A 27,119-nucleotide genomic window follows, 5' to 3' on the forward strand; every position below is an offset into this window, starting at 1 on the left:
AGAAATGTCTAATAATTTTGTTCCAATAGCTGAATGTATTTTAATCATTTTCTTTGCAGGATATGTTGTTTCACTGAGCCTTTTCTTTTTAACTGGTGATTCTCCAATATCTTTTAGGCTGCGGTTCAGAGATTCTAACGCACTTTCTTTGGCGCACTGCTCAATATCACTTTCACTGTTTTCAGCATCGGTGCTGCTACTTATCACATTCTCCGTTACTACAGGAGTCGCACCCGCATCACAAGTTGTTGCTAGTTCCTGATGACAGGAATCACATATTTTAAATCCACTTTGTGACGATGTACACTTCGACATCATCCACGGCAACACATTTCTCAAATTTCTTTTGACATTTCCATGTCCTTCTATATTAAATAAATTGCAGCACACTGTCTTCCTAAATCTTGACGATGACATTATTCTAATATAATAATTCGCTAAATAAGACTGACCATTGGAACACTGACTTAACAAACACCTCAATCAATCTTCTGTTTTCAAGTACAAAGTCAAGCACCAGCACATAAATACGCTGAATCGTACACTCAGACGTATGAACTCAGTCGTCTATCAACACAGTATCCACATTTCTCAATTCTTCCAAACCTTTCTGTAGCAGATGATTGCGCAATGTATCACGCTGTTGTACAATGTTACAGTGTTGCAAACTGCTTTATATATTAAAACTGTCTGGTATGAAAAAAAACTGTTACTAAAAAACAAATTTTTGAAAGTTCCCACTAACGTCCTAACTTCTATTTCCGTTATGTAAAAGTTCACGGTAATACCCACTCACAGATTGCTTCATCAGGTTACATTTGTCAGTTAAGCTGTTCACCTTATTCAAATATTTAATCTTATTCAATATTTAACAATTTGAATATGTCTGTAATACATATTACTTAGTTAACAGGTGCTTCACATATATATAAACAAACATATCATCACATTTCAATATACGTAGAGCGCTCATTTTACATATGATTCGGATATTTGAGCATACGGACACATTTCCATATTCATATTACTATCATCCGTACATTTTATCACAAAAGATTACTAACTAATATAAGAAAACCTACCCTAACTATCCTACTCTAACTTAACCTAAAAACATTATTCAAAATACTTAACTTTCATAATACATTCAAACTATTATATTTCCGTGAGGTATTAACCGTGAATGAAGGATGATATTGTTATCTAGACTGAAGCATATGAGACAATTACTATCTCGGCTAACAACGAGTCATTGCTCAAAATCAGCGATTATTCCATTATAGCATATAGCTAGTATAATGAGTATTCACTGTTTGTTTACTGTCAGAATTTTCATATCTACGATCAATAACATGGATGACTATGTGGAAAAGACACTCATAAATCTTTCAGAACACGGTTGCGATAAAGTTAATTTTTGCTCCCCCATAGGCCTACCCGGGTTTGTGCAACTACAGGTATTTAGCTTCGCATGGTCAAGAATTGAGATTTCCTTTGCAAAACTAACATCACTATAAACAGTTTAAATTTCCAAGGTAATTGTTTTAGTTAAGGTCACAAAGTCAGAACAAAATGGCAGTTTACTTATGAATCCCCATGAAATTTTATGTTTAAATTTTTATATCACTTACATAATTGGCGAGTACCTCGATTCTACCCAAACATTTTAAGGTTGTTCAGAATCGTTTTTACTTAAGGTTTATAGTTCCAATTAGCGTTTTTAGCAATAATTTTTAATTATCGGGTACCGCCCTACATAAACTCACCACCGTTAACTTACTACATTTTTTTCACTGCACCGGAAATCATAGCTCCCTCTAGGACAACTACTATTATTTTAACATATTTCCATAGTTATATATATATATATAATTTATTATTATATCTCGTATTATTTCACCTCCTAAATTTCCAATTTAACTTCTAAATTCCGCTTCAGTCCCTTTTCTGTACATCCACAACAAATTTTATACTTAATTTGAACTACTGCACTTCCCGTTTCCTATATCCGGAAGAAAAGTAAACAAAGGAGGATTTTGATTTCTTGACAAGCATAGTTACTGTCATTTAAGACAAATTTCAGCAGTGGTCGGTAAGTTTCCCTAATCTAAGAAACATTAAATTTTACTAAATTTTACAGAAATAAAAACCCAACTTACATAATTACTATACGTTTAACACAGATAGGCCTACTTTATTCACTCAGTTCGTAAACATGCATATTATGTGTTTCTGCTCTGCATGTCTAATCAACGCTATAATTATCCTCTTGAACCTTATTTACATGCTATACAAGGGAATTTGTTTTATATTATGAGAAACAGGCCTAAATACCGGTAGTGTAATACATAATCATAAACATAGTCAGCAGCCGTATTGTGTTCACCAGCTGTTGCAGATTAAGGATATGAGGACCATAATACTTCCTCTCGAAAATAACCCATAGGTTTATCAATGTTACTTAGTAATATAAAATCTACGCTTTTATATATATACGAACGTATGAAATAATACTGTTACCGTTATAGCGTTGATTAGACATGCAGAGCAGAAACACATAATATGCATGTTTACGAACTGAGTGAATAAAGTAGGCCTATCTGTGTTAAACGTATAGTAATTATGTAAGTTGGGTTTTTATTTCTGTAAAATTTAGTAAAATTTAATGTTTCTTAGATTAGGGAAACTTACCGACCACTGCTGAAATTTGTCTTAAATGACAGTAACTATGCTTGTCAAGAAATCAAAATCCTCCTTTGTTTACTTTTCTTCCGGATATAGGAAACGGGAAGTGCAGTAGTTCAAATTAAGTATAAAATTTGTTGTGGATGTACAGAAAAGGGACTGAAGCGGAATTTAGAAGTTAAATTGGAAATTTAGGAGGTGAAATAATACGAGATATAATAATAAATTATATATATATATAACTATGGAAATATGTTAAAATAATAGTAGTTGTCCTAGAGGGAGCTATGATTTCCGGTGCAGTGAAAAAAATGTAGTAAGTTAACGGTGGTGAGTTTATGTAGGGCGGTACCCGATAATTAAAAATTATTGCTAAAAACGCTAATTGGAACTATAAACCTTAAGTAAAAACGATTCTGAACAACCTTAAAATGTTTGGGTAGAATCGAGGTACTCGCCAATTATGTAAGTGATATAAAAATTTAAACATAAAATTTCATGGGGATTCATAAGTAAACTGCCATTTTGTTCTGACTTTGTGACCTTAACTAAAACAATTACCTTGGAAATTTAAACTGTTTATAGTGATGTTAGTTTTGCAAAGGAAATCTCAATTCTTGACCATGCGAAGCTAAATACCTGTAGTTGCACAAACCCGGGTAGGCCTATGGGGGAGCAAAAATTAACTTTATCGCAACCGTGTTCTGAAAGATTTATGAGTGTCTTTTCCACATAGTCATCCATGTTATTGATCGTAGATATGAAAATTCTGACAGTAAACAAACAGTGAATACTCATTATACTAGCTATATGCTATAATGGAATAATCGCTGATTTTGAGCAATGACTCGTTGTTAGCCGAGATAGTAATTGTCTCATATGCTTCAGTCTAGATAACAATATCATCCTTCATTCACGGTTAATACCTCACGGAAATATAATAGTTTGAATGTATTATGAAATTGAATTGCTTTGAATAATATGTTTAGGTTAAGTTAGTGTAGGTTAGTTAGGGTAGGTTTTCTTTTATTAGTTAATAATCTCTGATGATTTTAAATATGTTCAAACTTAATTGATGCAGGTGATAGAACGTACGGATAATAGTAATTTGAATATGGAAATGTGTCAGTATGCTCAAATATCCGAATAATATGTAAAATGAGCACTCTACGTATATCGAAATGTGATGATATGTTTGCTTATATATGTAAAGCACCTGGTAACTAAGTGATATGTATTACAGACATGTTCGAATTGTTGAATATTGAAAAATAATATTAAATGTTTAAATAAGATGAACAGTTTAACAGATAAATGTAACTTGATAAAAAAAAAAAAAAAAAAAAAAAGTCCGTGAATTGGTATTACCGTGAACTTTTATGATGCGATTAGACGTTTATAGGATCTGTATGATCAAAATATGCTGAATATCTCAGTAAAAGATATCTAGACTGACTAAACAATAGATTCTCTAATCTTAAAACTAACTACGTAAATGACCTTAGATATATATATACTGTATTCATCGTTTATTGTACTGTTCCATATACATAGCAACACATCTGTGAATTACTAATAAAAAAATTATGAGTAACAAGAAAAATGCATGTTTACACATCTTCCTTTTGAATTTAACTCCACTGATAGAAATGGATTCATTTTTTTTTTCTTTCTTTCTTCTTTTTCATTGTTGATGTTTGATTTTAATTGCCTGTTGATAAGAGAAATAAATGCATTACTGAATTTCAAATAAAATTTACCCTTTTATTATTATATATAAATTACTAATGATAACATTTAAGTCGGATAGTAATTCAGGGGATGACTGGACACAATTCTAAAGACGTATTATACTTCTCGCTGGAATGACATTGCCACAAGTTCTTGGATGTGCAGGTAAATAAATCAATTCTCTTTGAAATGAATAATTGTTGTGCATAATAAATTATAGCATGTTTACGTTAAATATAAGAAATTTGTAGGATTACTGAATCTAATTGTCTCAGCCTAGATTATATATATATATATATATATATATATATATATATATATATATATATATATATATATATATATATATATATATATATATATATTTTCCTCTAAATGTAGTAAGCCATAAAGGAGACTACAATGTTATAGAGTAAGCTTGTGTGTAAATCATATGCAAGTTTTAGAAAAATACAAGATATGCATCCTCAAAAATTCAAGGCCATTAGATCATGCTGGGTGACCTTGAATAGATATTCTTCTAAAACTAGGCATGCGGTTGGAAAGCTTATTTTATGCCGTTTCAAACAAAACAAGAATCAGTTCTCTACGCCAATTAGATCAAGAGCAGTGTTGTCCGAAAGGTTCGAGTATGTACCAAAGTACACGATTTTTTCGTATTTTTGAGCCCCTATAATTCAGAAATTTCGTCACACAGGGAGCTACAACTTTGCACAATTTCATATCTCGACAATCCCCACGAAATAATAAAATTTGGTAAACATCTAAGATGGTTGGGTCAGAAATCCCTGTTTAATTTGTTGTTTCCATATGGAATGACCCAAATATTTGGGGGAGCATTTTAGTTTGGTTGGGGGGAGGAGGGGCGTTAAGGCGAGTTCTTGTCCTGGGTGATAACTAGCGTGGTTACGTCGCTGATTGCAGTTGGCCTCATAGTACTCCAAGCAGAATTTGAGACTGTCCACGCGCTTTGAAAAAAGAGGAAATTATTTCTAATTTCGATAAAAGAATAATAATTTGATATATTTAATTGGCATTATAATGATTCTCCAACTCCCGTTCATTTAAGAAAAAAGTATTGCTTTTCATCACCCTGGGGGGGCGCGGTGGCTCAGTGGTAGAGCGTTCACCTCTGGTGCGTGGGGTCCCGGGTTCGAACCCAGCCCCCGCCAAGTGAACTTTGTGGTGGACAAACACCGTGCTCGTGGGTTTTCTCGGGGTTCTCCCGTTTCCTCCCACTTTCTTCATTCCACCATTTCACTCATTTCTCATTATCACCGTCTCCTTTAGCCTAACCGGCATAACCGTGGGACGTAAAACTCAAAGATTTCATTTCATTTCATCACCCTGATTAGACATTTGCAGATTGGCCCATCATTTAATTGTATTTATCAATTAATTGTATTTAATTGTATTGCAAAATAATATTTATCTACAAAAGATCTGAAGTAAGTGATATTTTTTATTCAGTAGTTTATTATTTATTTATTTATTTTTTGTTTTCTTTATTTTTCAAAGGCTATGGAGACTGCAACACCAAGAGCTACAGTAAGGAAATCAGCACCATTTGACGATAGTAATCACCATATTTCACTACATGAGTGTAAAGACGATATAGACACACTTGTCTCAGCAATCAAGACGGAACCAGAAGAAACATTTAATGACCCCCAGGTGTTAAGTGTCTCAGACTTGTTGGAGAAGATAGTAGAACCTGAAGTGTTGGGAAGCTTAAAGAACAATGGTTTTGGATCTGAAGAATTGACTAATCTTGTGAATTTCGTGAAACGAGAGTGTCTAGAAAAGAATTTATTTGCTCAAGATGTAATTTTAAAGTTGCTCACAGGCCAGTCTTCAGACAGTTTGATTCGTGTCAAGTGCCTCTCTACTCTCATTGATACTTCAAGGTATATTCATTCTCCATTATTAAATAAATAACTATAGTAAGCCAGAAAACATAATTGACGTAATGATTGCTTTACTGTGTAATTATATACATATTTCGTGCCATACACTTTCGATGGACAGTACTAGCTTCATCAGACAGCGAAACTTCATGCAAGTACGAGGATTATCTTTTAAGCAAGATCCGTTTTAAGATAAAAAGTAGTGAACATTGTACAAGAAACGTTACAAAGAACAAATTATATTATCTGAATTTAATACAATTTTATATTTTGTTTACGTAATTACGTTACCGGTTTAAACATTTATCATTACGAACAATGAGTTCTTGAATATTTTCAAGTCGCCGCCTTTAATGATAGCCAGTTCTTCACGGTCGTTTTCTGTTCTTCATCAATATACGTCAATATACGCTTGCCACCTAGAAAGGTCTTCTCCACCTGGATGGCGGAGAAGAAGTCTTTTAGTTCTTATCAACCTCATCTGGAGATCGCTGACGTACTTCACAACGTGTTTTCACACAGTTCTTCCCTTGGTAACTCCGGGAATTCTTCCTTTTTATTCGTTGATGTTTCTCTTCTTTTTCTTCCTGTTTTTAACCTCCGTGACCAAGACTCCAGAGGAGAATCGAAAGCTCGGAACTCTAAAAATTCAAGAATTATAGAAGTTTATAAGTAGAATGATAAAATTCGTTAGCGTACTTTTGCAATATCTTAATTTTTCCCCAAAAGATTTGATTGAATCTTGATTCCTTTCGTAGCGTGCTTCCTGGACCTTCCTTGAACAAACTGGTCCATTTTCGCACTTTATTGTCATTCAGTTTGCGCCATGCCTCTCACATAACTGCCAATAGATGTTTGCAGCTGTCACGTTTCTTACTGTTAGGAACCGAATTACTGACTATATTTCACAGTCGGGGTAAATTCGATTTTCTTAAACATGGACTGGCATTGTGAATGCAGATGGCGTCCGACTGTACGCTAGCGATGCCGGAAACCTACGTGCGCACCCATTCATTCTCAAGAGCACGCGAAATTTCATACGGTATTTACAAACGGAGCTTACGTAGAAAATTAACTCTCATATTTCCCGTGTACTTAATTTATATGCTAGATCTTAATATCAGTTACAAATTATAGTAACTATTCTGTTGAAGATGCGAAATTGTTCCCCTGTGTTCAAGTTAAATATACAGTTCAGTTGACACCAATTCAATGACTGTAAAATGCTTTCCTTGTGATAAAAATGTGAATGTGTTGATTTTCGCACCAAGCATTATATAAAGTGCAGTCTGAAATGTAATAAGGGAAAATTAGATATGTGTCGTACATTATTTACAATAAGGACGAGGACACAGTAGGGTAAGCACTCTTGTTTTTAAGTAACTAATTCTCTGGGTGAAGGAAATCGAAGGCTTACCAGTGTAGGAACAATTTCTGTGCTGAAAAATTTCTTTCCTTCAGTCTTCCAAGTTAGTACTGTATGCATTCAGCACATACATACCATACGAGCGAGTGTCCTGCCGACTGTAGCCATCTCAATATTACTATTCGTATGATATTGGTAATGAGTATATATTGCTAAGTTCTGCACTGCTCAACTTTGTAAATTCACCTGCTTGTTCATCTCGTTTCTTCCCAGATTCTTAATAGCCTGACATATTAAAAATAATACAAAATTTACCGGTTTTCCTTTGCTTGTTTGTCAGAAGTGAAAGGAGATAATGAAATGCAACTTACCACAATCATAGATAATGTTATTCTACAACAGAAAATATGAACCTGAAAAATTTTCAGTGTTGCCATCCACAGAAATTACAGTGTTGCCAGAATAACAATTCCCCAAAAATCTAAGTTAAGACAGCGACTAGATGACCAGTGTTGGTATCATGTGAATTTTTAAATGGCATTATTATTTAATTTTAATAACTGTATGTTAAAATTATTTTGTTTATTATAAACTAAATACAACTATTATTTAAAGAAAGTAGTTGACAGGATACCAAAACAACATGATACGTAGTCAAATGCAGTTAAGTTCGTTCCTCTAGTCGCTGCCTTAACTTAGATTTTGGGGGAATTGTTATTCTGGCAACACTGTAATTTCTATGGATAGCAGCACTGAAAATTCTTCAGGTTCATATTTTTTGTTGTAGAGTTACATTATCTATGATTGTGGTAAGTTGCATTTCATTATCTCCTTTCACTTATGAAAAACAAGCAAAATAAAAATGGTAAATTTTGTATTATTTTTAGTATGTTAAGCTCTTAAAACTGTGTTTTAGAAATCTGTGTCTTTGTTCTTCTCTGTGCTTAGAGACTAATTTTCACATCCATACAATACGATCAACAAAATTTATGCTTTTATATAATTTCTACTTCTAATCTTTTAGTCATCGCGGTAAAGTGTGTAGTTTGGAGTTCTAACATTCGTTTTCCGCTTTTCATTTGGTTCTGATTTCCTCATTGACTTCGTTCTTGTTTCAAATAAAATATTATTACCTTTATATCACCTTGATTCTTTAATCTATTAACGTTCACCTATTTTCCTGCAGATATCTTCAGAGGTTCAGATTTATTCTGCAGGTAAGTGCATCTTCCACATCTTTTTAATTTTGAGCCTAAAATTTATACTGTAGATTTGTGATGAAATCACGGAAAATTGTTGTTAAATGCCATTACGATTACAAGAAAAATAAGCTTGTCATTTAATGTCTTATTTTATCCGCTGTTTCCTGTGGTACCGTGTTCCCATGATATACAAGCCTGTTAGGCATAATCTGATTTGAGTTTCAGTTTAGCGTCTCTTTCAGCAGCGAGGCTATATGAGACTTGGACCTACAGCTTAACGTGGAATCCGAACCACATGAGCTCCCGCTGGAAATCAAACCGGGGTCTCCTACTTCAAAGATGCGTACGTTAACCGCTTAGCCACGAGGGAGCTCTTAGACATAGTCATTAACTTGTTTATGAGCTAAGCTTGTTACACATGGGCCTAACTTTAATAATTCAACTCCTAGTTATCGTTCGGTTGCACATTGGTTATGGTGTAATCACACAATTTGACCGTCACTCCGACACTAAGAAACAGCACTTATAAATTTGTTTGTTATACGTGGGCTTAACTTTAGTAAAACTACTACGTATCGTTCGGTTGTACATTGATGAAGATGTAATCACATCGTCGCTCGGGCATTAAGAAACTGCACTTAAAGATATATCGAGGTGTGTTCAAAAAGTATCGAACCTTATTTTGTCCCGCGTAAACGAATGAAGTGCAGGAGACTTTCTTCAGTGTAGATGTAGAGGGGAGACTCATGCACAGTCGTGATTTTTTTTCTCGCCTGCATAAAGCGTCATTTGCTGGCAGTCAGCCAGCGAGTGAAGACGTGTAGTGAGAGGTTGTCGGTTTTTTTTTTTTTTTTTTTTTAATGACAGAAAAACTTGAGCTGCAATATTGCATCAAATTTTGCCAAAAGCTTGGCGATCCCCTAACAGAAACCATTCAATCGGATCGGTACATTCAATTTTGAACGAGAATTTGGACATGAGAAGAGTGCCTGGGAAATTTGATTCAGTCTTTCATCGCTAAACACAACATTCTTGTGTGTCGTCAGGCTCCTGACCCCCCCCCCCCCCGGCCCGACATAGCTCCGTGTGATTTTTGGATATTTCCCTAGCTGTATATTTCAATAAAAGGAACCAGATTTCAGTCAAGAAAAGACATCTTGCGGAATGCGACGACGCGGTTGCTCACCGTTCCAGAAATGATTGCAACAATAGCGGTAGCGCTGGGAGAAGTGGGTACATTACCAAGGAGACTACTTTGAAGAAGATTAGTGTTTCGGATTTCCAAATCAATAAATGTATTTTTGCCAACTAAAGGTTCCATATTTTTTTGAATACACCTCGTATATGTAGATATGTAAAACAAATGTTGATAAAAAAGAAAGGGAAAGTTCCAATAAAAGCACAAATTATAATTGAATTTATTTAGGCAATGTTCAGAAACCTATGGTTGCCACACCATATATACCTAGACGATAGTCTGAAGGCTAAGTTTGAAAGAATCATACCTACAAGTTTTATTACCATCCCACTAAATATAAACGACCATGAAGACAGAGACACTGACTTCTGTGAAACAAAGGATCGGATTATTCACAAAGAAACATTCGATAGGTAAATAAAACAAAAACAAAACGACTGCATGTGAATATTCATAGCGGAACGTGGTCGTTTGGTTTCAGGGTAAAATCTGCTATTAATTCCTCTTACAAGTAAAAGAGTAACTCTAAATATGTAGATTATATTATGCATAAGTTTCATTCATTTCTTCGTTGTCGCTGGAGCTGGTCTCCGCAGCTTCCTCCTTGAAATGTTCTGGAGTTTAAGACGTTTTCCACTCTATGGGCTCAGTATTTCGAAAACATTGTCACCTCTTCCAGCTAGAGCCTTACTAGAGTCCAGTTTAACCGAATTTTATGAAACCGATGCTCCTTCTGTTGAGCTAAAGTTCGTTAAACCGAGAAAAGGTTGTTTGTTACACAGTACTGTATATATGATACCTAGGTATATTCTCAGCGTGAAAAGATGTAAGAAACATATTATGCCTTTAAAACTAAACGTTAGAACTGAATATTGCTAAACTAAAGCCGTACGAGTAAAGCAATGAAGTTTAATTCAGTTTGTAGAAAAAGAATTCCAGTTCGGTTAAGCAGGACTGTAGTGTATATGGACCACAATAAACGTCATACAGCTTTGCAGTGCATTTGTCCACTAAACTACTTGTGCTATATTAACGAAGAAAAATTAAGCCACCTTCATACAACATTCTTCTCACTTCTTGTGACGTGTTTAATCTTTTATTTCGCATGGCCTTCCGTCTTTGCAAGTCTTGTCATAATTAATTTTCCGTTCCAATCAATACCTTGTTTCTCATGTGTAATGCCAAAATTGATTAATTTGAATTGTTCTTATCGAATATTCAAATGTAATTCCGCTGAAGCAACACTTAAACTAGCACTGATGGAATGATTTAGCAACAAATACGCTTGTACTAGGTATTCTGGCTGAGGTGAATGAGAATCACGACACAACATATACAAAATTATTTCCAAGTCTGCATGGAATCTTTTGATCTTGGAACTGTAGCAGTTGTTGCTTCACAAAGAGGATATGCGACATTATACATCACACACTGTTAGTAGATACATTTCAGCATATTAGCTCCGTGGAAGAGGACCCACTAAGTCAGCTGATACGAGATGACATATTGGCAGGTTTTGCATGGAACACTATGGAGTGACTATCGATTCTTGTTCTTGTACACTCCTCACAGTCAAGATTTGATTTCACTTCTCATTGTTTTGCAGTAAAACATTCCAGAAATAATGAACACTTTCGTAAATCTCATGTGATCATGTTCGTGGTTAAGTGGTTAGCGTACGCGCCTTTGGCGTGGGAGACCCGGGTTCGATTCCTGGCGGGAGCTCATGTGTTTCGGATTCCACGGTAATCAATAGGTCCACTCTCATATAACCTCGCTGCTGAAAGGAACGTTAGAATCAAAATCAACCGATATGATCATAGTGATCATTATAGCCAATTAAAATGTAATTGCAAAACACGGTGGCACACAAAATTTCATAAAATAAAAATCGAGCCATTAAAATGCCATTTTTCCGAAAATAATTTTGTTTCCAATTTCGAGTTACACTTCTCAATGGAATTTCACATGTTTCACTTTTACGTAGTTCACCACGCAAACACTTTATTATGGGACGGACTCGTCGCTTTCCTCCTGTAAATTGGCAATTGTTTCTCTAGATGCCATTACTAGCCTAGCACAATTATTTAAAGTACTGTATTTGCACTCAGAGCTATTAGGGATGAATTGGGATTGAATGATGCAGAAAAACCGACGGAGACCTGTGCCCCATCTTCTGTCTGACCGGCAGATATTTTACCAATTAAGCTATTAGCAACACAGGTAGATTTCCTTGTTTTTATGCAGTAAATAAAAGAACAAGAAAATGGTTGGTTGGTTTGAGAAATGAAGCAGGAAAAATGCTGAAAACTGAAAATATTAAAGCAAGTGCATGGTAATTTTTTTTCATCGAATAGTTTAAGACTCATTCAAGGTGTGTGTTGTTTTGCTATTGTCACTACATGGAACTAATGAGTGATAAAATAATTATTAGTAGAATTAACAAGATAGCAGTACTCTTAGACTCGTGGATAACTTACCATATTTCTCTTTGCAGATCTGAGGCTTCAGACGAGGATCAGGAAGGCAATACGATTGAAGGTAATCTAAGTTGTATAGTGTAAAAGTAGCAGCAAAAATAAAAGAAATTGCTATAAATAAACGGAAGAAGAAAAGAACCAATGTGGTGGGTTTTTTGCAATATAGAGCTCTTTCGTGGTTAAGCGGTTAGCGTACGAGTCTTTGGCCTGGGAGACCCGGGTTCGATTCCCGGCGGGAGGTCATGTGGTTCGGATTCCACGTTAATCAGTAGGTCCACGTCTCATATAGCCTCGCTGCTGAACGGGACGTTACACTCAAAATCAACTCAGTTTTTGCAATATAGAATTGTTTGCTGATAAGATTGAGGCACTATTCCCGGTGGGAGAGGCTTATCAAAATATCATGCGGTAGTTGTCAAGGAGATATAGGTGCAATAGATACAGGTTTCCCTAATAATCAAGACATAGGACATGGAACGTTCGATGCGATGAGTGTGGATGGTATTGCATATATATATATATATATATATATATATATATATATATATATATATATTGATGGAAACATTGGTCTCGGAATGTCCATTCTCAAGTCTGATGTCCACATAAAGAAAAGTGTCTGTATGGTGGAAGATTTAAGTACATCTTCTTAGGCGGTTGTTTAGTAACAGTAGGAGTGGTTTCAGTGTTAGTTAGCCATGAGTCTATATTAAGAAAATTTTATGAATCGAACCCAGAGGGAAACTTGAAGAGGTAGTGAACATTGTTACAGACTCCCTATGAATTGATTAGCATATGAAGGAGCAATGCGAGTACCTTTGATTTCAAGGTAATGCTTATTTTCAAATAAGCACCCCGGACAAAAATTACGAACTGTGTTCTTTATTGGTCAATAAGGCGTTACATTACCACGGGCGCGAATTACAGCTTTGATTTTCTGTGTCATGCTGTCAGTGTGTGAAAAGATGACGTTTGGCCCATTCCTGGAACAACTGGATCCGAAGAGCGGCCAATGTAAGGCGATGTTGATGTCTTTTCTTCACAGCACGTCCTACATGTTGCAAATTTTCTCAATAACGTTGAGATCAATCGAAGTCGTGGGCCAGATGAGAAGTGGGATGCCCATCTTATATTTTGCAAACCATTCCTGCATAATCCTGGTTCGGTGAACGTTGAAGTTGTCATCTTAATACTGACTGTGGGATGTGACCATCTGGCAGAAACTGGACAAACAACAACACCTCATTGTCCAGAACGTAATTAACAGCCTTCATTTGGTTGGGCACCTCTACAAGGGACCTACACCAACACTCGGAAATACACCTCCACAACATGGCACTACCACCCCGTTCTGTACAGCCCTTTACACACACACACACAGCTTTGTAGGCTTCTCCAACCTGCAGCGTTACCCTTGGGTGGCCGCCATTAGAATCGAGGCAGAACCGAGATTCGTCTAACAGGAGGCTGCACCACCACTGATCTCTAGTCCAGTGACAGTGTTTCCTCGCCCACGACAGGCGACTTTTATTCTGTATGGCATTCAGCCTGGGGCGTACCCTGACAACGCAACTGAATACGCCTACACGACGCAGTTCTCATCGCAGGGTTCGCTCAGAGACTTGATGATTGGGCATTGTTCTGCAGCAGTTCTTGCCGGGTTTGGAACCGTATAGGGGTTTTTAATCTCCCCAGACGTTTAAAGTCTCGCTTGGATATGATGATTTCCTGTCACTGTTGTTGCGAGAGGATCGGTTTGTGCCAGACGTCCTCCACTCTGCATGTACAGTACTGACCGTGGATTCGGACACACCAACGAACTACGCCACATCCCACAGAGTATGCCCGTTCACTTTCCACAGGACCCCTAGAATGCACACACACTTCGTAATATTTTGTCCGGGGTGTTTATGAAATTAATTGTTCTTGGTTAGGACAAAATGGACAAGTTGAATTGTAAGTTGAACTTTTGTTGCTAAAACTTAGAAATTCTTCAATGATGGTAAGTGAGATATAGTATATGGTGTATAATGAAATTGTATAATGTAAGGGGGCTTAGTCTTTGAAGTGTAATGGGAGAGTGTGGATGTGGGGGTTGGAGATGTTACTCGAGGAAAGTAAGGCTGTCAATATTAGAAGCAGTGGGTCTTTCTGAATTGTGGGTTTTGGCCAGAACATGAAATTTAGGCGTTTTGTATGTACTTGTGATAAAATGCAAGATGGTGACTTGGAATAGGCTTTCGAGTGGACCATGGTTGGCCATGTAAAATTAGATATTAGTGAGGAAAAACGGTGAGGTCCTTCTTGTAGTGATAGTGATTTTTGTTGTTGTTGTTTTGTTTGTTTATGTGTTTGGTCATTCGTTCATCTGTTTACTTTGCACTTGCAATCCATTTTTATACTACCCTTGGATAAAATGGAGCGCCCGTATTCATCACATCAAATATTCTCTGCCTTATATCTTGGTTATTCGGGGAACCGTACAACTAGCTCAAGATCTTATCAGCATTCTCCAAATGAGGGTACACCCTCGATTCTATCATCAAACAATTTAGGCATCGAAAAAAAAAAAAAAAAAAAAAAAAAAAAAAACTACCGAGTACAAAAGTCCCGCCAGTGTAAAACTGTATATCTACCTTCCTTACTCAATGCCGTTTCACCTTATATTCCTTACATAAACTAATTAATTTTGTATGTCCCTTACTCACCACCTCACCTAAAACCAAAATCGTATTCCAGATCCGCCTCAAAATAGTTTATTAGGGCCCTCCAACTTTCATACGTTTACTATAGAAGCTAGTTTCTTGAAAGACGAGCATTTCATCTAATTGTCAAAATTAGCAAGTTTATCTTGAATAATGTTACAATTTTAAAGCAGAAGATACTGATATTCATTATTAGCAAATTTATCTAGAATAATTTTACAATTTTAAATCAGAAGGTACTGATATTCATTATTAGAAACTTTATTTTGAATAATTTTACAATTTTAAAGCAGAAGATACTGATGTTGATTGTTAGATAGTTTATCTTAAATAATTTTACAATTTTAAAGCAGAAGATTCTGATATTCATTATTATCTGCTACGGGTTTTGGAGTAGCAAGGATACATATAGAAATTATACTTTCAAACAAACAAACAAACAAAGGGAACCATTATATTCCCACCAATTTATTAAAATTGTCTTTGCTGTATTGTTATTTCAGTTCTTTTGTTTATTCATTTTCAGATACGTCATTAGCACCAGGTGTTGAAGACAAGACGAGCCCGTCAGCAAAAATTACTGTGTTATCTATTGAAGAAATAAACAAACTTCCGGTAGTTGATGTATCATCTTCAGAGCATGACAGTATTTCCAACAAGCAAGCCGAATGTGGTACGAATCACGAATTCACTACAAAACCACCAAATATTAGTGAATCACAAGAAATTCCGCAAAAAACTGTAGAGGTGTCTTCTACCGTTAATCAAACTGTTAGTTCTAACGGATCAAATACTTCAAAGAAGGATACAAGTAATACAAATCACCTTCAAGAGGGTATTATAGAAAATCCGTTATCCCACTCAACAAAAATTCCGGACTCATCGCGGGGAGATGTTTCAGTAAACGGGATTGTTACACAGGAAGCAGTTCAGTCTCAGGTGCGAAGTACAGTTAAAAAGTGTGATAGGAAGCAAACTCTAAGTTTTTCAGATGCTAGTGCTTTATCAGTGAACCAGAATTCATTGCAACAGCAGACAATTTCAAGTAGTGGTGTACAAAAACGAATGGTACCAATTTTGCCGAAAAATAGTGTAGTAGGAAATTTCAGTTTGAAAGTGGAGAATCCACAGAGACCTCAACTTGCTTTGCTGCCAAGTAGACGGTTCAAGGCACCTAAGTATCATATGAATATCTTAACGAGCTTTAGGAATTTACCTGAACTATCTTCTCTGATTGCAGCATATTTAGCAGGTAACGTGAGATTCATACATAACCAGAATGAACTCATAAAATTGTTTAGTAAAGCGACAACAAGTACGTACATGAACAGTAATTTACGAAGAAGACCAGCTATCACATGTGGAACAGAGATAGTGCAACCAAATTGTTCACTTTTGCGAAATGAGCAAGAAAATTATCCTGAAATTATTAACACAACACTAGCCGAAAATCCATCAATAGTTGAAGTTACAACAGAAACTCAAGAAAAAAATATTTATCAAGATAAAGGTAAGTTTTTAAATTGTTGATGTATAGAGAACTTACTTTATCCTAGTATGGTTTGGATCAAAATGCTACCTGGCTCCATTATTCTGCAAGTGTTTACGGGGGGAACTTAGATTTTGTATGATTTTTTTGGTGAAAAAAAAAATTAACTCTTTAAAGAAAAAAAACAGGAGAGTGACATTTTAAGTGACTGTTTTATTTATCATGCTTTTTAATAGACAAATATATGACAAAAACTCTTACATGACCTGTTACACTTGTGAAAAGCTAACAATTTCCGGTGTTTAGTACAGGTAACCACCGCCCACGAAACACACCTCATTTTGTGTGGTACTCCAGGAAAACTTTGCTTGTTTTTCTTTAAGTAAAGTGCAACTTTGCATGTGCTGTATTCCAAACAGTTTTTGTTTGCTTCCTCTTTGTGCTGCAATGTGCGCATCTTCACGATATGGTTTTTGCACGTTGGTGGTTATTTTCTTGAAAACCTATGCCAGGATCTACAGAAACCTTATGTTTCTTTATAGTAGCAATTGAATTCTGTGACACGGAGTACCAGATTTCATGGCGGCAACTGTTCTCATCGCTAAGAGACCTTAGTACAGTTTTCTATGGAAGTCTTTATGTGAATATTGCTCCATACTCAGTTGTTTATGGAAAATAAATGCATTCACTTCACAACAGTCTACAAAGTGAAAGAACAGCCGATGCCACCATTTCTTCTGCCAACTTCGTAGTCTTCTTTCAGACGATCGAAATTGTCTGTAAAATTCATATTCTTTTTATAGTCATCCACAACTTTGGGACAGGGAACATTTGTTTCGCTTCCATCCATTTTCTTTCTTGTAACTATGACAATTTCAGAGGGATCTTCACGTAAGATTTATCCCTTTCTCAATATGACTTGGCAAATCGTCCGTGAAAAGCATTCGGAGTAACACCGGGTACTTACGGTGTGGGATCCTCCAGTTCTTGAATACACTGGGATATTCCTCCTTCTCTCTGGAGATCTGGAATTGGTGGCGCTGTATCAGTTTTATTCAGTGAAGGCTCTTGTGGCAAGATAACAGGTGCTAGCGTGTATGATGATGGAATTTCCACAGGCAGTTTATGATCACTATCAATAGTCAAAGTGAGTCCATTTTTATCATTATCCACATTAGGATCTCGATGTAACAAGCCTGCGTAATAAAAGAATGCTCCAGAACGCGCGGTGGTCACCTGCACTAACCTCAAACTTTGCGTCAATCCCGTTTTGCAGCATGGAACATGCGCAAATTTTTTCTTGCAGAACATAACTCACAGGATTCCTATAAAAGGCACAAGCTATCACACTATAGAAACAACATTACAAACGCGTTGTATTTGTGCAAATCTAATATTTCTACGGTCTGGTGGTAGCACACTGAAATACGACACAGACTCCCGTATATCAATCACGTTGTTCTAATATAAAGCGACAATAATGCTACAAGTTACTGCCCATACTATCTATTGGGAACTATGGAAACTTCTCAAGTGGTTTGCGTATCTAACCAAAACCAAAGCGTACAAGAGAGAGGAGAAAAGGTGGTTAGTGTAAGTAACCACTCCCCTTCAAAGAGTTAAAGAAATGTTAAACTGAATGCATTAAAATATCTTCAAATAAATGTAAATAAGTAATAAATAGCTTGTATTAATTCAGAAGAAACAATAAAAAAATAAGTTATTTTGGTCTTACCATGCTAGTTATGAGATTAAAAATAACTATATTAGTATATGGTTAAAAGATTTAATTTACTATGAGAATCAATAATAAGATATTTTGAGTTCAAGATATATTTTCATGAATAATCGCAGGTCCAGTTGCTTTGAATAACCATGTCCTGAAATTAGCATACACAATTTAAAATAAGCACTAATCTTGTAGGCAAAAATGTTTATATCTTATATCATTTCAGCCTCGCTGGGGGCCCTTCGGTTCTTCTCACGTCATTTTAACCCTCCCTGGGGCCTTGTTTTTTTGTTTGTTTTGTTTTTTTTTTTTTTTTTTCGTGTGTCATTTCGGCCTTCTCTGAGCCTTCGTTTCATCTTACATCATTTCAGTCTTCTCTGGAACCTTCGTTATTATAGATATGTGTCCGGTAGCATTCATTAGTTAGTATCACACAAGTTCTTCCGCAAAATATTTCTTTAGATTTGACGTCGGACTAATTTATTCCATAAAAGTTCCGATGCTGTTCGAAGAAATGTGGTAAGGAAGTTTGCAAACATAAAACAACATTAAGGATAAGCACGAACATTGTATCCAAAATGAATATTCCTTGTTATATGATTTCGACCATCTCTGGAACCTTCCTAAGTAACTCCTATACCTTGCTGTTATTTGTTTTCTTAATTTTACTTCAATTGGAGGCACTGACTGTATCCAGAAAGATTATTTCTTCTTGTTGTATTATTTCGGCTACCAAGTAGTTACTCTCTTGCTGCTATTTCTTTTACGTGGAAGACATTCTTGAGACATCAGAATTCAGATTCTCTAGAAAACTCAATAAATTTTTGTGTAGCTTGTAGATCCTCATACAGCTTCACTTACGGACATCTACTCTTGAAAATTGAATTTTAGTCACTTGTATAGTATAGAAAATTAAGATAGACAAGAAACTATGTAAATTTGTTTGAACAAATATATTCTTTTGATATTACGGTGGAAAATTAGTCTTATTTACATAAAAAAAAAAAAAAAAATACGAATAGAAAGATACTTTGTTAAAGATTTCTGTTAATACTTTGTTTAAATACTTCTTTGGGAAATCACTTAATGCCAGTTATGTTCCTACTTTTTCCAATAGTCTGTGCTTCGTAAAGAAAGGCCGTTTGTGCTCCGAGATCAAGACAATGCTTTGAGTAGAATGAAGAATCAGAATAAAATTTAGTTATGAAAAATTGATTTGTTTTAGAACCAGAATAAAATTTAGTTATGAGAAATTGATTTTTTTTTTTAAGTTTGCTGTGTACTGTTGTAGACTGTTAATTTTCTGAATTTACCTATAATATCACCCCATTTGTGACCCAGATTGTCTTTATGAAAATGAGTAGCGGATTATGAAAATGAGTAGCAGATTCTTCGTTCGGACGAAAAAGTACTTAAACACGATTCTTGGTTCATGGAACAGGGATGAGGCATTTTGACTTATCAATCTGATGTCCTGTTTCTTTTAAGTGCCTGGACAGACCTGAAGTGGGGAGCTCCTCACACCTCGAGTCTCTTACATGTTCTTTCACTCTAGTAAAATATTTCTTTTCATCATGCTTGTATAGGACTTCTACAAACAGAAAATTTCTTAAGTTCTTCGAGTGGCTGAGTCATCCTTATAATAATAATACTTAAATTTGAATAATGTGTTTTCAAAAATTTTCCCAGGTTTCACGGAAAAATTTGAAGCCGAATTTTGATCCAATGTTGCGCAGTTTTTACGAAATAGGAGGCTTGAGAGAAGATAAAGAAATCTATTTTTTATGTTTTTTTGAGACCTATTGTGAAATTCCTGTGCAGCCGCCTTCCATTTTTTATAAGGTGTAATATCAAATCCATATTTCATTCCTTAATCAAATAGTAAATGTAGGTGTTAGCGAATTGTAGCTTCTTCGAAAATGAAACAAAAACCTCGTAGAAAAAATTCTTTCAAGCATTCACCTTTATTAGATTTGGAATTTTTACTCAAAAGTTAGCGCTTATTTTTAATACGTAAATATGTGGTTTGGGTACAAAACCTCGCCTGGCCAAAACCTCGCGGGCCGAAACCTCGCCTGGCCAAAACCTCGTCGCCCAAAACCTCGCGGGACAAAATCTCGCCTGGCCAAAACCCCGTCTGGCCAAAACCTCGCCTCCCAAAACCTCGCGGCCCAAAATCTCGCCGGGCCGAAACCTCGCCTGTCCAAAACCTCGCCTGGGCAAAACCTCGCGGGTCAAAATCTCGCCGGGCCAAAACCTCGCCTGACCAAAACCTCGTTGTAATGATCTCGCGACACGGAATCTCGCCTGGTCTAAATTAAGCGAGACGTAGTGTGGCCTGGGAAGAAATGTCGCCAGGATAAAACCTCTTCACGACGATTTCTTCAATCTAGAATGTTCTATATATTACTATATGTATATATTTAGTAATAACACATAATTACATTAAAATAATGACAAGAAAAATTTTAATGCATGCTTTGGAAATCTATATATATATAAAAATTAAATGACTATGTTTGTTACATTATACCTCTTGAGCCATCCTACCGATCTCAATCAAATTTTCAACATAGATGAGGTTCGAGCCTAGGATGTTTTTTATATTTCACTTTGTCGGCACAACAAGAGGGAGGGGGAGTTGTGTATATATATATATATATATATATATATACAGAGCCGTAGCTAGAGATTTCGGCGCCCCTACTCTCACCACACCAAGCTCTTCCTTCCTTTTTTCTTTTTACTTATAAGAAAAGCAGCAGATATTGTTATACTACACTGAATTTTTATTAAGCTGCTTGGGGAGACCATTCTAACAGCCAAAAACGATTATTATGTATTCTTTTACAAATAAGAGCCGTTTTCAAGAGACGTATCCCGCAAGGTTTTGGCCAAGCGAAATTTTGGCCACGCGAGGTTTTGGGCGGCGATGTTTCGGCCGCGAGATTTTGTCCGTATCCCGTAAATATGTATCCTAAACATCCATTAGCAAATAACATTGTTTGGTAGGCTGAAGAAGACCCTTGAAGAAACCTTAGTTAAGATGGCTGACCACTGAATTTGACTGGAGATCTCTCTGCTGGGAAGTGAACATGTTGATTATTGTTCTGTCCTTTCTCAGTGTATTTGTATTGATTTTCGAAAGCAATAGATCAGTCGTAATATTTTTAGTTTCTTCCTTTGACTTATGTATATTTGTTTCATACATGACGATATTTAGTTTTCTTTCTCATATCTGCGTATGTAATAGTGGAGAGGATTATACACTCAAATAAGTGAATTGGTAAAAGAATAAATTCACCTTCACTTTCGCGGGAAAGGGGTGCAGAGGACGATCTTGTTCTACTTTCAAACTTTGTGAATCCAGACACCCTTTTTTGTGTAAATAATGTACACTTTTGAATTGATTACAAAAAGTGGTTTACATCTATCTAATCTAGTATAAATAATATAAAGAGTTTGTTTGTTTGTGTGTCTCTCTGTCTGTCTGTATGCATCCTGAGGACCAGACGAATGAACTGAGAGTTACCAAATTTTTTGTCACGAGTGCCTTGGTCCAGGCTCCAGACCAAGATGAAGTGCTTTTTTTTTTTCTTCTTCAAAATTTGATCCGGGAGGGGGGAGTCTCAGCGGGGACATTTACCGGGACATGTGAAAGTAGTAGAAAATGACCAGTATTAGTGTCAAATTCGTAGTTTTCGCGGTCACTGAAATCAATGGCGAAACTCCGATCGCATTAACTTCCAAATTCACTCCATTCGGCTGCGGACCGGGGATCACGGGAGGGGTGGGATACCGAGACATGTAAAAATAATCCAAAATGACCGATATTAGTGTCAAATCCATAGTTTTCGCGATCCCTGAGATGAATGGTGATACCCCTACAGGTGTTGACTTCCAAATACAACCCCCATGCGAAGAATAAGTATTTTCAGCTAGTTTTGTATTAAAATATTTCAGGTACATTAGTTCTTCATTTATAATAAAAACATGCCCTTCATAAAAGGCGCCATATTTATCTGATTTCAGTAATTATATATAAATGTTAATAGTTTTCCAGATTGCAATATATTTTGAATGAATATTGCATAAAGCAAGTTCCGAATTTTATCTCAATGGATATTTGGAATTTCTATTATTAAATATTATATGATATACTTTTTCAGATGTGTTTTACTTGCGATACTTGTAAATTTGGTAATTAAAAACGAAAATTTGAAATAGCATTGATTCTTAACCATGCAAGTGGTTGTGATCGTATGTAAACGTCACAACGTAACTCAGTGAAGGCTGGTGTTGTCTGCTTCTTGTTTTCAGTTTTTACTGGCGTAATTTTGTACACTTTTAAACTTGAAATGAATTGAAGAAGGCAGCTAGAAATTTAAATACACGGGATCACGAGCAGGTGACGAAAGCAGCAACTTGAGTGGTTAAGGAATATCTATAGATTTATAAAGTTAGCATTTACCTTTAAATTTGATATATTTTAAATGATTTAGTAATGAGATACATTGTGTTCTTTTTACAGAGACATCACTTTCTTCATCAGAAAGCATTCCAGTTGTTACTGTGTTGGAAAGCCCTTACACTGAAGATCAGGATCCAGTAGGAATCCAAATAGGCGAATCTCAGGAACGAACAGGTAATGGAGAGGAATTAAATTCTGCTTCAAACTGTGTAGCGGATTCTACTGAACAATTGCAAATGAGTGAAATTAATGCTCAAGAAGTTAGTGGCACTGAAACTCAGGAAGACGACGACGATGATTGTATTTTGACAGCTGTCACTGTTTCAACCAACACAGATGCTCCCGATAAAAATGAAGTGGATGAGGGAAGTGAGCAGTGTCCAGGGTCTCCTGACGATAATATTGAATGCAAAGAAATAACTTCAAATATTCAACCTTCTTTAAGCTTAAATGAACACATGTCCCAACAGTTGGTAAACACATTCTCTGTACAAGAAAATGAGCAAAATTCTGTTTCCAATAGTATCATAAGAACATCGGGATTTTCACAGACCTTACGTACGATACAAAATCACCCATTTACTGAAAATGCAAATATGACAATACCAATTAATGAAGCCCCATATGCACCTAGTGGATCTGAAACTTCCAGTGTAATTTTGTCTTCAGGAGGTATCAATAATATACAACAAACGAACATACCACAAAGTAGTACTCAAAAGAGTATATTCCCAGTTGTTGCAAATAGTGGTGTGCCAGGAACTAATATATTTTCTATTGTAAATACACCATCAACTCAGTTATCCACCCCATGTGGTATTATTTATCCAGTGAACGTATCGTGGAACGTTCAACAAACAGCAATTTCCAAGACACTTGAACTTGGTACAATGAAGGAGTGCTTTCCAGCTACATTCTCAGGTAATAATGTGACGAATATATTTGCTGAAGCGCCGCCAGCAATGAATATTTCACAGGAAACACTTTCAGAGATGGTAAGACCATTCATAAACCTTGCAACACAAGTAATAAATCCTGTTCCACAGACGGAGATACCTAGTAATGGTACAAGCTTCGTAAACCTTATAAATGGTAGCGTTTCATTACAGTCAAACATGGTCCCAAATCCAAGTGCCACACACACGACCATTGGTCAAGATGTATCTCAGGTGTATAGTTCATTTCCGTCACAAGTCAATGTACCAACGGTAGGCGGACAACAAGTATTAACAACACCTTTAACAACTGCACAAGGAATGCATTCAATGCTACCTGGAGTAAATGTTCCGTGGCAGTCAAACATAGTCCTAAATCCAAATAACACAAACACGGCCATTGGTGAAAATGTCCCTCAGGTGTGTAGTTCATTTCCGTCACAAGTCAATGTACCAGCGGTAGGCGGACAACAGGTATTAACAACACCCTTAAAAACTACACAAGGGATGCATTCAATGCTACCTGGAGTAAATGTTGCATGTCAGTCAAACATGGTTCTAAATGCAGGTGCCTCACACACGATCATTGGTGAAGATGTCCCTCAGATGAGTAACTCATTTCCATCACAAGTCAGCGCACAAGAAGTATTAACAACTACTACAAGATCATTTAAGAGAAATGTTTCCGTTTCTAATATAAAAAGGTATAAGCCCTTGAGAATTAAAGGGGCTTATTATTGTAACAACATCCAAAGACCGAATATTTGAAGAAATTACTGAGGCTCCGGCGTAATATACGTGATCAGTTGTGACTGAAAGTGAGAATCTGAGCCCTTTTTATGCAAGTCAATGATTATAATGGGGTGGAATAGGTTTTCATGCCAGGAACCTATTTAAAACTAGTAGCATTGTAATACAATGTAAAACTTTTCAAAATCAAAATTTTACAGTTTTTTTTTTTTTTTCATAAAATAATGACAAATTGTTGGTATCATCATTAGAATTTATAAATGACCTCTATTAATATTCTAGTAGTTCTGCTTTACGATATATACGACTTGTAAAAAACATATTACAAGACTAGTAGTTTTGAGAATAGGGTCCTGGGGGACATCTTGCGAAAATCTCATACTAATTGTTGTAACACCAATGAGGATTTTTTTGTTTAAATAGATCGCTAGTTTAGAAATATCCTAGTGGTAAATTTGTGTAAGATAATGAGTAAATAAAATATTTTTTTAAATTATTAAAGTGGCGTTTCTGGCTACGCGTTTCTAAAATAATGATAATATTTGTAAATAATAGATAAGTACTTATACAGTCGCACTTTTGTCCTTTTTAGTTTGTTGTTGTTTTGAAATATTTAAAAGTAACTTGAAAAATGGAAATGAGATCTATGAGAGCTGTTGATCTGGAAACACTGATTTTAAAATGGAATTTATATCTATCTGTCCGAGAACATGTTCTTGTGATGCTTCCAAGTACATCCTTGAAGTTAAACAGAACTCCTATTATAAAATTATGAATTTTATTTCTATTTGTAAGTACAATATTGTTACATAATTTATATTCATTGTTCAGATTTACAGCTAAAGTTTTATTTTCCTTTTCTACAGAGACTCATTTAACAGGGTGGCGACATATCTGGAAAACCGGGAAAAGTCAGGGAATTTCAGAAGATCGGGAATTCTACTAAGAGTTAGAGAATTTCGATTTGCTAAGAATCTATATATTAAAATGCTAGGTTTATATGTTTGTCTCCAATCCTTTCGACAGTGAGATCTCGAAAACTACAAGTGCTAGAAACGTGCAGTTTCCACTGGTCGATTCCAAATTTTGTGTAGATTCTTCAGTTCTAATTGAATATTTAAAAAAAGCATGGCCGTTATTTCTTTATTATATTCTTTTAGGGGTACACTGCAAGTGTTGGAATTTTAAAAAAGCATCATGTCCTACGAGTTATACATTCCAACACAATATATCTGTATATAGAAGTAGCATATCTCTCAGACGTTTGTTTTATGGCCAAATGATAATGAAAAACGAGGGATAACATTTCTTCAGTTTAAGATGAATCTTTATTGATTGGAGTGTTTGCCCAATGAACACTATATATCACTGACATTATAATTAATTGTGCATTATTACATACTGCATACAAGAAGAAAGAAAACACTGATCACACATGAATTAAATACTCCAGTGGAAGTAAGCTGAAATCTTGCAAACGGTGCGAGATATTGAAAAAATAATCGAAAAAATCTTCCCCTCATGATATCCCTTGCCGATTTCTATCGAGACGTCTTTCACTTGTGTCTGTAAAAGGACATGTACAGATGTGAGGAATGACAAGGAGATTCATGCTCATATGTGAATGATGCACTGTCCAGAGAGCGCAGATTCAGCTAGTGAGATTTTAAAAATCCTTGAAGTGAAAATTTTAAGGCAGTTTGAGATCTTGTTAAGTGTTTGTTTGTTTTTAATTGGCAACTTGAAACTTAGAAATTATTCTGTGTTTTCAACGAACAATGTGTAACAAACTTACATCCTGTAGGTGAACACATTATCTTTTGCTTTTGCGACGCGTGCATAATTACAGCATTTTTTTTCTGTTTCGTTTGCACTAGTTTAAATTTTATCAGAATTCCTTTTCTTGCATTAAGTGATGGTAGTTTATCATATAAATGAAAGAATTTTGGAATATGGTTACTCGTATTTGAGGTTATATGTTTTCAGTATAATGTACAGGGCAAGTCAAAATAATGGACCTGATTTCAGAAATTTATTATGTGAAATCTAATAAACATATGTCTATAAATAGAAACCGGATGTTAGGCAAAATGCCTATTCTTTAACATTAAAGATATGATCAAAGTAACGTTTTAAAATTTATATGGGATTATAGTTTCGATTTAAGCCAATTTTATTTTGCCTATTTTGCCCCTTCCTGCCTAAATAATTCCTTTAGTGCCTAATGTGGCCTATTCTATGAATTTTCTTCAAAGTACGCTTTCATTGGCAAATATATAATTTATATAATACAAATAATACACACACACACACACACACACATACGAGCACACAATATACGAGGGTCATTCGGAAAGTAAAGAACGTTTGCGCTAGCGCGTGCGCGTGTTCCCCCACCCCGCTGGCGCTGGGTTATTGACCTGGGCATGCTTTAGCCTCAGTCTGGCACCAGCTGCGATCCGCTATGGTCC

At 35.7% G+C, this 27,119-nt stretch overlaps 1 protein-coding gene across 2 annotated transcripts in view; it reads left to right on the forward strand.

Moving 5' to 3' along the window:
- LOC145686690 (uncharacterized) overlaps window positions 1–25,149 on the forward strand; it is a 50,719-nt gene extending 25,570 nt beyond the window's left edge. For both annotated transcript variants that reach the window (XM_081760234.1, XM_081760233.1), the window contains exons 3-6: window positions 5,935–6,323; window positions 12,587–12,630; window positions 15,801–16,784; window positions 23,024–25,149. In XM_081760234.1, coding sequence (XP_081616360.1) covers window positions 5,935–6,323; window positions 12,587–12,630; window positions 15,801–16,784; window positions 23,024–24,666 — 3,060 coding nt within the window. In that variant the 3' untranslated portion in view covers window positions 24,667–25,149. The remainder of the gene's footprint in view (window positions 1–5,934; window positions 6,324–12,586; window positions 12,631–15,800; window positions 16,785–23,023) is intronic.
- The last annotated feature ends 1,970 nt before the right edge of the window (window positions 25,150–27,119 follow it).

The sequence above is a fragment of the Thermobia domestica genome, chromosome 5, assembly GCF_964235325.1.
Source record: "Thermobia domestica chromosome 5, izTheDome1.hap1.1, whole genome shotgun sequence".
Taxonomy (NCBI): Eukaryota; Metazoa; Arthropoda; class Insecta; order Zygentoma; family Lepismatidae; genus Thermobia; species Thermobia domestica.